The sequence below is a fragment of the Eubalaena glacialis genome, chromosome 11 (assembly GCF_028564815.1).
Source record: "Eubalaena glacialis isolate mEubGla1 chromosome 11, mEubGla1.1.hap2.+ XY, whole genome shotgun sequence".
NCBI lineage: Eukaryota > Metazoa > Chordata > Mammalia > Artiodactyla > Balaenidae > Eubalaena > Eubalaena glacialis.
In genome coordinates this window covers 76077853-76092403 of record NC_083726.1, presented here as the reverse complement: position 1 = coordinate 76092403, position 14551 = coordinate 76077853, and the positions used below count along the sequence as shown (strand labels likewise).

The 14551-nt window shown below is 33.2% G+C and overlaps 1 protein-coding gene across 1 annotated transcript in view; it reads right to left on the bottom strand.

Moving 5' to 3' along the window:
• The window catches only part of CPNE8 (copine 8), a 302153-nt gene that overhangs the window by 35936 nt on the left and 251666 nt on the right, over positions 1–14551 (bottom strand). Inside the window, exons 14-15 of the mRNA XM_061204630.1 lie at positions 13719–13765; positions 5912–6093 (exon numbers count right to left, since the gene is read on the bottom strand). Coding sequence (XP_061060613.1) covers positions 5912–6093; positions 13719–13765 — 229 coding nt within the window. The remainder of the gene's footprint in view (positions 1–5911; positions 6094–13718; positions 13766–14551) is intronic.

The window sequence follows — 14551 nt, the reverse complement described above, 5'->3', positions numbered from 1 at the left end:
AGATAATGTGCAATCATTAAAAATGGATACTTTTCAATTAAAGGGCAGGAGAAAATTCTAAAGAATCTTGAGAAGCTGAATATCATGACATTTTACAATTAATCGTGTCTTATTTATACACAGGTCTGTGTACATACAGAGATAAACATATAAAAATCTAAAAAGAAGGAAACAAAATGTTAATATTTGCTACCTCTGAGTAGTTATAAATTGTTGATTTTTATTTCATTGTTTAGACTATTCTATATTTTCCAAGTTTTCTGCAGTGACACGTATTCAAATCAGAAAAAAAAATTCTATCAATTTAAACAGTTTTACTTTATAGAAGCAAAAATGTAAAATATCTGCCATATGCACATTTTCAGGCCACAATTAATAACCCTAACTAAAGAAGCGATCAGAGGGACTCTAATTTGGTGTGAGTAGCATCAAGACAAGGTAAAGGGAAAAGAATCAAAGAAACATATCCATGTTGTTCAAGGGAATTGGAGCTTACCACCGGAGTTCTTATTCTGCAGATAGTAACCCAGAAGGACAACTTTAAACCTGGAGACCTAGTCTAGCTTTCTCATACTTTGAATGCTCTGTTATTAGGTTTAATTCTCCTAGTCCAGCTTCCACAAATAACACAAATAAGGCAGTGTTATCTATTGCTATGTAGCAAATTATCCCAAAAGTCAGTGTCTTAAAACAGTAGGCATTTATAATCCCATACATTTTTTTTAGGTGTCAGGAATCCAGAAGCAGCTTAGCCAGGTGATTCTTGCTCAGGATCTCTCAAGAGCTTGCAATCAAGAAGCCAACCTGGGTTGCAGTCATCTGAAAGCCTGACCAGAGTTGGAGGATCTGCTTCTAAGAAGGCTCACTTACATGGTTTGCTGGCAGTAGGTCAACACGAACTCTGCATAGGGCTGCTTTAGTGTTCCAACAACATGGCAGCTAACTTCCCCAAAATGAGTGATCCGAGAGAGAGAGAGAGAGCAAGGAGGAAGCTCCAATAAGCTCCTAGTCTTATAAGTTGCATAGCATTACTTCTACTTTCATCTATTTGTTAGAAATGAGTCACTAAATGTAGCCCATACTCAAGGGAAGAGGAATTAGGCTCCACCTCTGGAAGGGGGTAATATAAAAAAATTTGTAGCTCTATTTTAAAACACTAGGGACAGTAACCATGCTTAAACAGAGTCAGCAGTAATTTTAGCATGTATGTTTTTACCTAAACAATCAAAAGTGATTAGGAATTTATAACTTAAATTTGTTGAATTCTATATACTAAGCTTTATATTAAAATATTTACATACATTATATAATTTTTATAGTATAACAACCTAAAAAAGTAGATAAAATGCTATTATTATTCTCACTTTACAGATGAGGCACTGAGAGCTTAGATATTGTGCCCAAAGTCACACAACACCAGTAACAGAGCCAACATTTCCAGAGCCCCATCTCTTAACCACCACTACACCACCATATTACAAAATCCTAAGCATTTTGAAAGACTGAGGATCTTAGGGAACTAAGTCAGATGTTACCAATCATTACAATTTTGTCATTTGTGAAAGAAGAACTTATAACCATTGCCCTTTTAATTTTGTCTGTTTATTCAAACTTTTTATTTTTACCTCATGTAAATTTTTTTAGAACATAAAAATAATAAAAGAACTCTTTATATTATAAAATTGCCTACAGGAATTGATTGAAATTAAAATGTGAAAGTTTAATATTTAGCACAAAGCAGTGACTGGTTGGTTTTGATGTTAATCTGAGCTGACCTTTAATTAACCTTCCTTTAAATAAAATTTTATGGTGTTCTATCTCTTGATAAGGTATAAAGCTAATTAAAATTGAAACTCATTACTGATTTTGGGCATATAAAAATGTATTATATATCTGCCTTAAGGGAACAATTACGAACCAGGATAGTTCTGGGTTACTTTTTGATCAGCATTTTAACATTTTGACTGGAGGGATTTATATTTCTATAAAATTATGAATTTCCTTTATTCCTTTGGAAATAATAAAGTCACCATTTTCCACATCATTTCATTTATCTTGATTAGAAAGATTTTATAAATCTTTAAAAAAAACATTTCTTAAAATAATTATGTGGATAATTAGTTTTTGCTTGTTATGACAAATAAAAATAAGCTTATGTGTGGCTCTAACACAGAAGTAAAACAGAATGTTTTTGAAAATAAGTACAATCAATTTTGTTGTTTATTAATGAAGAGGGCAGTGGATGCCCTATTTTTTATTTCCTTTTTAATTAACAAACTTTTCCACTTCTGAAATAATGAATGTTAATTTGTAGAACACATAGAAAGTATAAAGAACAAACTTCAAAATGAGCAATAATCCCACACACAGACTTAAGTGAGAAGTGTCCAGCTCTCACCAGTTTTTTCCCTTCATTTGGCTCCCTGAGGGATTGTACTGGAGATTTAGATTCAGTTCTGGAAGTGAGGCTCATAGTCTCTGTTGCTACCTATAGCCTATAACAATTTTCAGTGGGGCTAACATGCTGCAAAATGCTGAAGAGAGCTGTTAGGAGCTGTTGTTTTACTCTTTGAAATGTATCTGTAGCTGCCCAGAGACTGACTGCTTACTACAGGGGAAAGTTGAGAGAATTCTCCCTTCTATTCAGTAAACAAATATCTATTGAGCTTCTATTTTCTGCATGCAGTGTTAAAGACCTTTGGTGATTATACTGTTGAGTTTAGTTGGAAGAAAATGTGTACACATAAATATTAAATTGCTAGATTTCTATAAATGCCAAAATAAGTGAAAAGTATGCCAGTGATTTTAGATATTTGGTAGGAGAAATCATTTGGACAGATGTAGCATTTCTCTCTATTGATCAACACAGAAGACCTTCTTTTAAGGGTCACTGGCTACATGCCCATTAGAAATACTTCCTCTAAAGCCTTACTCTATAAGGAGTCATCAAGAATCATCATGAGACATGACATTCTTTCCACAACCAAAAGTGCTAATGTGGTGATATTAGTATATTTTTCCTTTCTTTTTCCATTCCCTTTTCTTTTTCCACTATATCTATTCTTACACATATTTCAAATGAAAAGCTGGGGTTTACCGTAAATCCTTTTGATTGAGTAAAGCTCAATTTCAACATCTGTGCTAGCCTCAAACTCACAATTAGGGATTTAAAAAATTTTTTAAAGGCCTCCCTTGCTATCTGAAAGATTATTTGAATTTGGTGTGATAAACAGATTAATGATTGTGAATACATATCACAAATACTTACCATGGAAATATGAGGGTTTGGTAATATTAGGTAGTACACTAATTGCCAGATTGACATGGACTGAAGTTTTTCTATTTGCCATTTTCAGCACCTACAGATATACACTGCAGTTATTTAGGCTGAAGTTAACACAAAAATCAAATGGAGCACTATCTCTCTGAAGACCTACTTAACCTTTGCCTTTCTTACTTATTCAAGAAAACAAAAGTGCTTTGAAAAAAATTAAAGTCATATAATTATTAGGTAACATTAAAGGTGAGGCATTATCATCATCATCGACATCATCACTGTTGTTTCATCAATTTTAGAAACTATTTTTCATGAATTTAAAGGGGTATGATCTCTATCTTATAAATATTTGAGTTGGGTTCAAAGAATCATTTAAGATGCAAATAATAAAAAAGTCCCTCCTTTGCATAGGTTTGGTTACAAGGAATGAATGTGGAGGTAGGAAAAGCAGAAAATTAGAGGGAGAGAAAAAGGAAAAAGAAAAATCATACACAAAGGTGAGAAGAAACTTATGGAAGGAAAATTAATCAATATCATTTAGTTTAACATAATTATTCCTTTTCTTAAGCCTTAAAATATTTTATGACCTTTTTCCTGAGGCACTTAAGATTCAGGATCACATGAGTGATTTTCCTGGTCTTATAAGTTTCTGGGAGAATTTAATTCTCTAAGACACAACAAAATCCCAACAGATATTCATTTTTATATGATATTGGTGGTTGTGGCATGTGGGCTATTTCACAGAGGAAAAATTAAAACCTCCAGCAACCTTCCCCGAAATTGTGTGGGCTATGGAATAGAAAAAGCAAGAATAAGTATAGGAGAAAAAGTTAAAATATAGCTCTTAAAATATATTTAAGGAAGATGAAGTCTAATCATATGAAAGCTTCTGGGGGGGTATGTGTGTGTATGTATATATACATATATATATATGTATGTATATATATAAATACATAATGGTGTTCATAAAGGACATATCTGAGACGTGGGATTATTACAGATGCTTTTATAAAAAGTGGTATAGTAGTGGTTAAGAATGTGGATTCTAAAATAAGACTGACCTGGGTTCAAGTCCTGTCCTCTGTAAACCTGATTAACTTCTGTGACTCTGAGATAAATTATACAACTCCTGGGGGTGCTCTTTTCACTGTATTTAATATGAGTGGCTCTTGATAGACTAGTGTGATGTGACAGTTGTTATATACCTATCCGATAAGAATTTTATGAAGATTATATAAGAAATGAGTATAAAGTACCTGGCTTGATACTCAGCAATTACTTAATAAATGATTGCATTATTGTTTATTTCTATTTTTCTTGCAGAACTTAAAAAAATATATATATAGTACTTTTGTAACAAGAATAAAAACAACAAAAAAAGACCTACAAAACTACTGGGCATGGAAGAGTTTACTTTTATAATATATAGGGTAAGGTAGGGAGGCATTTCTATTAGGAAAATCTAAATTTTTTCCAAAATGATATCTAACCATTCCTCCAATGAGTTTCCCATTATTTCATTCGAAAGTGCAAGTAAGAATAAGACTGATCAGGCATATAAGCACCATCTGTGTGAAATTTATTTTAAAGGTAGAATGCAGTACATTGCTTATTTGTAACCATATAGCAGTAGATTTATGTAAATTAAACATTAAATAGAAAAATATTTATTCCAGTCATATTTACTCCATTATATTGAAACCATAATTAATTATAGCCATAATTATTGTTTCACACTTGAAAAAAAAATTCCAGCCATAACTAATCCTTTATATTTGAAAAGAAATGACATTTTAGAAGATGGAAGATTAAGGATAGCTACACATTCTTGGATACCCCTCCCATTGAGATGTGTTTCCCCTACCTTGAAACTGGGCTGAACTTAGTGACTTGCTTGACCAAGAGAATGTAGGAGAAATAACTTTCTGGGACTTCCAAGGCCCTGCAGTTTCTGCCCCAGCCTTTTAGAATACTCACTCTGGGAAAGCTGGTTGCTGTGTTAGAAATATGACTACCTTGAGACCACTACACTATGATGAAGTCTGTGATAACCATATGGACAAGTTGTATGTAGAATGAAGGAAAGATGCCTAGACAACCCAGCTATTTCAGCCATCATAGCTTAGGCATCAGACATAAGCTAATGAGCCATCTTAGGGGACATACTAGCTCCAGGAGATATGACATGGAGAACTGAGGAATCTAACCAACAGCCAGAATAAAACCCAGATATATGGCTCTAGTAGAACAATTCCAGCCATCTCTAGCCAATCAAGGCATCCCAGGTGAGGCCCCAGACATCCTGAAGAATGTACCATCCCCCATTGTATTCTGCTCAAATTCCTGACCCACAAATCACGAATATAACAGAAGGTGTTATGCAGCAATAGTTAACCAGAATAGAGCTCCTATTTATAGATCAGATGCACTTTAGGTAGATTTACTGCTAATCTACTTAACTGTCTTTTTTCCCATTAATATCACACTCCTAAATCAATCATTCACCAAAATTAAGCTGAGTGTATAGTCATAAGAAGTTGCTACATGAGTAATTAAAGCATAAGCAGCAAGCCAATGAAAAGATCCAACACATTATTTTTTTTCAAAATATCAATTCTTTCAATGTATTCTTACCAAAGCAAACTCATGAGATATCCTTCCATCTGGAGGCAGTTTTGCACCAAAACCTAAAGCTGGGAACATTTTATCACTGTCATAATCTTGAACGATTTCTCCCACTGCTTTCAGTGCCATACCATAGGCATTCAGTTGATAAGGATTCATGTAGTGGAGAGAAGTCGGCTGGGTAGGGTTGCCTGATGACAGAAAAAAATATTTCAAACATGAGTGATCAGGCTAAAGATATAATTTTTTGGACATTTTTCTTGATATCTATTTCAGATTTAAATATTAAAAATCATGTTTTCTGCCTACATTCATAGTATGTTAAATATCTTCTTTTGGATAAATATTGACAGAGATATTTATTAAATTAGATCAGATATGTAGAAAGTTTCCCAAAGATATGCTAAAGCATATGCAGATTTTTTCAAAAATTATTTCTCATTGTCAATGTCATAGGGTATTCTTTTTTTTTTTAATAAATTTATTTATTTATTTATTTATGGCTGTGTTGGGTCTTCGTTTCTGTGCAAGGGCTTTCTCTAGTCGTGGCAAGCAGGGGCCACTCTTCATCGCGGTCCGCGGGCCTCTCATTATGGTGGCCTCTCGTTGCAGAGCACAGTCTCCAGACGCGCAGGCTCGGTAGTTGTGGCTCACGGGCCTAGCCGTTCCGCGGCATGTGGGATCCTCCCGGACCAGGACACGAACTCGTGTCCCCTGCATTGGCAGGCAGATTCCCAACCGCTGCACCACCAGGGAAGCCCCTCATAGGCTATTCTTTTTTTTTTTTTTTTCATAGGCTATTCTTGACAGAAGAAGCATAAAAGTATTTTTGTTAATCATATTTTATTGTAATCTTTATTTTTAAAAATTGTGTGCCTTTAGTTTGAATCCTTATGCTATAATCAGAGGACCCAACTGATGTAATAGGCTTCAATAATTATGAGGCCTTCCTAAAGTTGTATCACAAACATAAATTGAATATTTGAGACATATCTCAATTTAATCACTTGAAAAGAGAAGAGTATAGAGATTTTCAAATTCATGTTAATTAAATATCTAGAGCTGAAAAATTATTCAGAGTTTCTAACTAGACATTTAGCTAGGAGTCAAAAGGCTCGAAGTCAGGTCTTGCCATTTGCAGGACAACTATATAATTTCTATTATAAATCCTACCACAGTATTTACTGGGAAGACAAAATAAGATTACATGTGTGGAAGTGATTAAAAATTATTAAGTACCATAGAAATGTAAAGTTTAACTACTACTGTTATTATTGTCTGGGTCATCCACAAACGTAGGATGTTTCATTTGAATAAGATGAATATGAGAGAGAAAGTAATATATGCACTACCACTCAAACACATTTAGATTCACATTCAGTTGCCCTAATTATCAGCACAAAGGCAGTCTGAAAGTCCCTTTAGTTCCTTAAGTGAAAATGGAAATTAAATGGGACTTGTAACAGTTCATAAAGCTCAATTCTACATTAAAACGTTGTCCAAAGAAGAAATGCTTCAAGGCATAGTTCTTTTTTGATAGGGAAAAAATAATAATAAGATCTTGAGATCCAGAGAGAAACAAAATAAAGGAAAGATCTCCCTTTGGTTTATAATGCATATAATAATACCCAGACCAATTTTGGTTTCAAGATAATTCATTGTGTAAATGCATTTATATTTCCAAAGCGTTATCAGCATTCAAGAGCCAAATGACAAAATTTCTAAAAAAGTGTCTTCTGACAAAGATGGGCCCTAATATTCCCCTCAGCTTGCCTAAACTTAAGAAAGGTTTCTCCTGACTAAGTCCCTGACCTCCTGTTTCTTAGAACATTTACTTTAGAAAACTTGGAATTGTGAATTCCTTCTCTGTTCCTTTGAGATGTAAATCTTCTACAATCCAGGAATGTCTTCCTCAGGGACCTGGGAGCCATCCCTTTGAAATGTAATCATCAAGAAAAATATCACCTCTGTTGCCTAGTCTCTATGGGAGAGCGGGAGCCTACCTTCAGTAAGTGCTAATTAGTAAACACAGATGGCCTAATCACACAGACCAATTTCCCCTCCAATCTCTCAGTACTTTTCCACTAGTTCACCACAGCACTTAAAAACCCTCTCACCTTTTGCTTTGGAGGAATTGAGTTCAATTTCTTTCATTGCAATAGCTTTGATTTCTATTGCAAAAATCCTGGAAAAAGTCTTCCTTGCCTGTTTAACTTATCTGGTGCAATTTTTCTTTGACAGTTCTTTCTAAAGCAGGGATTTTGCCTCTTGTTCAAAAGTGTACAGGAGCCACAGATAAACGATACCACTACTAAGTTGTTATTTAACACAACTCTCAAATGTAAGAAGAATTGTTACCCATCGGTTGCAATATGCAACTAATTCTATTTCTCTAAGAAAACCACAACTTAAAGCTAAAATAAAAAAGCTACTAATACCCCAGCATATCTAAACATCTTAGCCTGTCATGCACAGCAGAGCCCAATCCTACCCATTCAAAGATGGGTATCTTTCTCTTTGTAGCATCTTCATCCAGACCAATCTCTTCACTATACCACTAATGATGTTTTCTTTTCCATCCCTACCTCTCACTTTGCCACTTTCTCCTCCTCCAGCTTATGCCTCACATGCATCAGACAACCTTCATTATTTATTCCAGCCCTTATTGTCTTTCCTATCCTACTCTTATGCTCTTGTGTTCTGTACCACAAAATTTGGCAATTCCTTGAATCTGGGACCATATTTGTACCACCTCTATAACAGCAGCAATGCATATGGAAAAGTGAACTTGTAGTAGGTTGGTAACATTGAGTTATCAGCTAATAACAATAATAATTATAATAGCATGGAATGTAACATGAACTTACTTCATATCTCACTTAATCCCTTTTCAACAAACCTATGACATGGGTACTTTTATTACACCTATTTTTCAGATCAAATAACTTTCAGATTAAATAACTTGACCAAATCACACAGTAATAATTGGTCAAACTAGAATATGAATCTAGGCAGATTCCATAGCCCTTACTCTTAGTTATAACTCTTTGCTTAAGGATTTTGAAATATTTTAAACCCTGAATATTTTCAAACATATCTGATTTTGTTTTAAAGGTACACTACATCTTTGTAAAAAATAAAAATAATAACACTTGAATAGGCTCTTTTAAAAAGCTTCATTGAGATATAATTCATATAACTTATAGTTAACCCATTTAAAATGTACAATTCAATTATTTTAGGTATATTTACAAATAAGCAGAACCATCAATACAGTCAATTTTAGAACATTTTCATCACCTCAAAAAATGTACTTATTTACAATCATTCTCTTATTACTCCATCCAGCCCAGCACTAAACAATGACTAATCTACTTTCTGTCTCTTTAATTTGCCTATTCTGGACATTTCATGTAAATAGAATTACATAGTATGTGGTCATTTGTGACTAGGTTTCACTTAGTGCAGTGATTTCAAGGTCCATCTGTGTTGTAGCATGTTTTGGTACTTCATATTTCATTCCTGTTTATTGCTGAATAATATTCCATTGTATGAATATACCACATTTTAAAATCAGTTTATCAGTTGATGGACATTTGGGTTGTTTCTACATTTTGGCTATTATGCTGCTATAAACATTCATGTACAAATTTCTGTGTGAATATAGGTTTCCATGTCTCTTGCATATATATCAAGGGTGGAACTGCTGGGTCATATGGTAACTCTATGTTTAACAACTTGAAGCACTGCCAAAGAGTCTTCCAAAGTGGCTGCACCATTTTACATTCTCATCAGAAGTATATGAGGGTTCCAACTTCTTCACATGCTCCAAACACTTACTGTTTTCTGACTTTTGGATTATAGTCAACCTAGTGGGTGTGAAATAGTATCTCAATATGATTTTGATTTGCATTTCCTGATACGTAAGTATGCCAAGTACTTTTTCATGTGCTTACTGGTCATTTGTATAGCTTTTCTGAATAACTGGAATACCACTTTTAATTGGGTTGTCTTTTTTCGAGTTATAAGAGTTCTTTATACATTCTAGATACAAGTCCTCTATGAGGTATTTGATTTGCTAATATTTTATCCCATTCTGGGGTTTGTTTTTTCACTTTGTTAATTATGTTCTATGGAGCATAAAGAAGTTTTAATTTTGATGGAGTTCAATTTATTTATTTTTTACTCTTGTTGCTCATGTGTTTTGTGTCATATCTAAGAACCAATTGTCAAATCCAAGGTCATGAAGATATATCCCTATGTTTTCTTCTAATAGCTTTATAATTTTAACGCTTACATTTAGATTTTTGATCTATTAAGGGTCCAACCTCATTCTCTTGCCTGTTGCTATCCAGTTGTCCCAGTACCATTTGTTGAAGAGACTATTCTTCCCCCGTTGAATTATCTTGGTACCCTTCTCAAAATCAGTTAACCTTAGATGCATGGGTTTATTTCTGGAATCTCAATTCTATTTCATTGATCGATATATCTATCTTTATGCCAGACCTACACTGCCTTGATTACTGTTGCTTTGTACTAAGTTTCAAAAATGAGTATGAATCTTCCTACTTTGTTCTATTTTTTTCAAATCTGCTTTGGTTCTTCTGGGTCCCTTTAAATTCCAAATGAATTTTTGGGTCAGTTATCCATTTCTTCAAAAAAGACCTTTCAGATTTTGATAGAGATTACAGTGAATCTGTCAATCTCTTTGGAAAATATTGCCATCTTAACAATGTTGAATTTCCTAATCAATGAATGTGGCATATTTTTCAACTTATTTAGATCTTTAATTTCTTTCAAAATTTTTTCAGAATATAATTTTAGGGTATAAGTTTTGCACTCACTTTGTTAAATTTATTCCTAAGTACTGTATGCCTTTTGATACTATTGTAAATGGAACTGTTTTCTTAATTTCATTTTCATATTGTTCATTGGACGTGTATAGAGAAAGAATTGATTTTTTTATATGGCTCTTCCATCCTTCAATCTTGCTGAACTCATTTAATAGTTCTAATAGATTTTTAGTGGATTCCTTAGGATTTTCTACAGAAAAGATTATGTCATCTGCAAATAAAAATAGTTTTACCTCTTCCTTTCCAATCTGGATGTCTTTTATTTTTTTTTCTTGCCTAATTGCCCTGGCTTCCAGTACAATGTAAAATAGAAGTAGCAAGAGCAGACATCCTTGTCTTTTTCCTCATCTTAAGGTGAAAGCATTCAGCTTTTCACCCTTAAGTATGATGTTGGCTATAGGTTTTTATATTTTCCCTTCATAAGGTTAGTAAGTCATTTTCTATTCCTAGTTTACGTGGTTTTATTATAAAAGTATGTTGGACTTTGTCAAATTCTTTTTCTATATCAATTGAGGTGACCATGTGGTTTTTACATTTTCTTCTATTGGTACAGTGTATGACATTATTTGATTTTTGAATATTAAGTCAACCTTGCATTCCTGGGATAAATTTTAATTGGTCAGGGTATATAATTCTCTACATATGCTGTTGGATTCAGTTTGCTAGTATTTTGTTAAGGGTTTGATATCCATAAAATATATTGTTCTTTAGTTTTTCTTACGATGCTTTTGTCTGGTTTTGGTATCAAGGTAATACCTCTTAAAATGAGTTGGAAAGTGTTCCTTCCTCTTCCACTTTTGGAAAGTGTTCCTTCCTCTTCCTCTTCCAATTTGTGAAAAATTGGCATTAATTCCTCTTTAAATAGAGTTCATCAGTGAAGATATCTATACCTGGACCCACATAAACTTTGTGGATAGTTTTTAAGTTACTAATTCAATCTCTATTATGGGTCTATTCAGATTCTTAAGTCAGTTTCAGTAGTTTGTATCATTGTATTGAATAAATTCTCGCCCTTATAGTGGTGCTAATGTTCATCAATAAATGAAAGCTAGCATTTTAATCCAGTTGGATTTTGGTGTATATGTTTCCTATATTACTGAATAAAATACATGTGTAAAAATCATTAACTTGAAGCCACAATATTGGAGAATAAATTTATCATGTAGTCAAAGAAAAGCTAAATTAGAATTTGGTCCCCTCATCTCTATTTGTAACTCTACTGCTAACAAGTCAAAATGTGTTGATTAGTAAAAGGATTTTTCTAGATCTGAGTTTTCTTATTTGTATAAGAGGATGATGGTTGGAGTAAGTGATCTCTTACCTAAAATTCTATTATTTTGTGAAATGTGAGTGAATGTGAGAGAAATGTGAAGTGAATTTAATGTGAGAGTTACAGCACAATAGACAATTTGAAAAGAAAACTAGATAAATATATAAACTAATGGCAACTTCTGGTAAAAGTTAAAAAATGAGAATCAAGGTTGTGGCGAAAAGGGAACCCTCCTGCACTGTTGGTGGGAATGTAAACGGAAACAGCCACTATGGAAAACACTATGGAGGTTCCTTAAATATCTAAAAATAGAACTACCATATGACACAGCAATCCCACTACTGGGCATATACCCTGAGAAAACTATAATTCAAAGAGACATGTACCACAATGTTCACTGCAGCACTATTTACAATAGCCAGGACATGGAAGCAACCTAAATATCCATCAACAGATGAATGGATAAAGAAGATGTGGCACATATATACAATGGAATATTACTCAGCCATAAAAAGAAATGAAACTGAGTTATTTGTAGTGAAGTGGATGGACCTAGAGTCTGTCATACAGAGTTAGGTAAGTCAGAAAGAGAAAAACAAATACCGTATGCTAACACATATATATGGAATCTTAAAAAAAAAAAAATGGTACTGATGAACCTAGTTGCAGGGCAGGAATAAAGATGTAGACATAGAGAATGGACTGGAGGACACGGGGTGGGAGGGGGAAGCTGTGGCGAAGTGAGAGTAGCATCGACATATATACACTACCGAATGTAAAATAGTTAGCTAGTGGGAAGCAGCAGCATAGCACAGGGAGATCAGCTCGGTGTTTTGCAATGACCTAGAGGGGTGGGATAGGGAGGATGGGAGGGAGGCTCAAGAGGGAGGGGATATGGGGACATATGTATGCATATGGCTGATTCACTTTTGTGTACAACAGAAACGAACATAGTATTGTGAAGCAATTATACGCCACTAGAGATCTAGTAAAAAAAATAATAATAATAATGAGACTCATGTTCTTATGACACATAATAACTGATTTTAAATGGTTGTTCTGTTTGAAACAAAGTCACTTCAAAATAAAGTTAAAAGTCCACTCTCTTTCCTTTCTTAAAATGTTTGATATACAAATTAGGAATATCCATACATGGGGTGTTATATGATGGTCCATCTGAATTAATTAAATATAAATGTGTTAACATAACTAATTCTTAAAAATAATTGAGTAAAAGTAAAGTAAGCTGCTACTGTACATGTACTTGAATTCATTTATATAAATTAATACACAGAAAAGTACTATAAAAATGAGGATTATAGTTAGACACACTTCAGAATTGTAGTTATGCATGGAGAAGAAGGGAGCGTAGAAAAAATGGGGCAGGGTACACAATGAGCTTAACTAGATCTAAAATTTTCCTTTTAAAAATATGTAAAACAAAAAAGGCAATATTTCAATATTTAATAAATTTGAATGGGACTATTATGCACTTTTGTTGTATTTCTTATAGACTTTTGTATACCTGAACTATTTCATAATACTGAAAAAAGAAAAGTTATCTGAATTTTATAGGAAACACTTCAGAAGTATGTATTCGTGGAAAGAAAACATCTAAACCTCATGAAAATAAATATTTATTTTTTAATGTAATTGCTGATAATTTTTATTATGGGATAGTTGTAATACTCACCATTTGATGCAGTAAAATCAATAGCCACTGTGAAATTGATTTGTGTTCTAAAATATAAGTAAATTAGAATCATTAATAACTGAATAACCTCATAAAAAGAAGTTTGATTTCCATTTTTGTTACATTTTTAACATCACTAATTTTCTTAAATGTTATTAGTAGCAACTATGTTACAGTACACACTGAATAGTATCAGTTAGGCAGTTTTACAAGCTAAGAACCTGGCAAAATACCTTTACGATCATGCAACTGTAAAATACAAAACAAAGCATCAGGAATAAAAATAGCTTCTAGTTGAAAGCACAATAACTAAGTGAGGAGATCATAATGAAGTCAAGTTGTAAATAATTATTTTCCAGTCTCCAATGTCAACATTTATTATTAATTTGTTTTCAAAACTATTCTGTAGTCGATGTGAAATTATTATGCCCTTAAAAGTATGGCATTGCTAAAATAATGTCTAATAATATCGTTCCTTAAACTAATTCTTTCCAACAATCCTGAAAACACAGGATTTTCTTTTGCTTTCTTCAGAACTCAAGTATTTCAAATACTGATCAGTGCTCAGTGCTCAGTGCTCAGAGCACTCCTGTGTACTTGCGTGTATTTATAGATATGAATAAATATTTATATAGATGAAATTGTTATATATACTTAAAAATTTCAGCACATGGTAGTTACCCAAAATTATCTTACTGTATTAGTGTTTTGTTTTTTATTTTTATTTTTTTTCTGGTAGAAACCAAGGAGGTGGCATTCGTATTAAAAATTCACTCTTTTGGATATACCTCTAAGTCTTTCTATATGTAATTCCACTTTCTCACCAAAGAAGG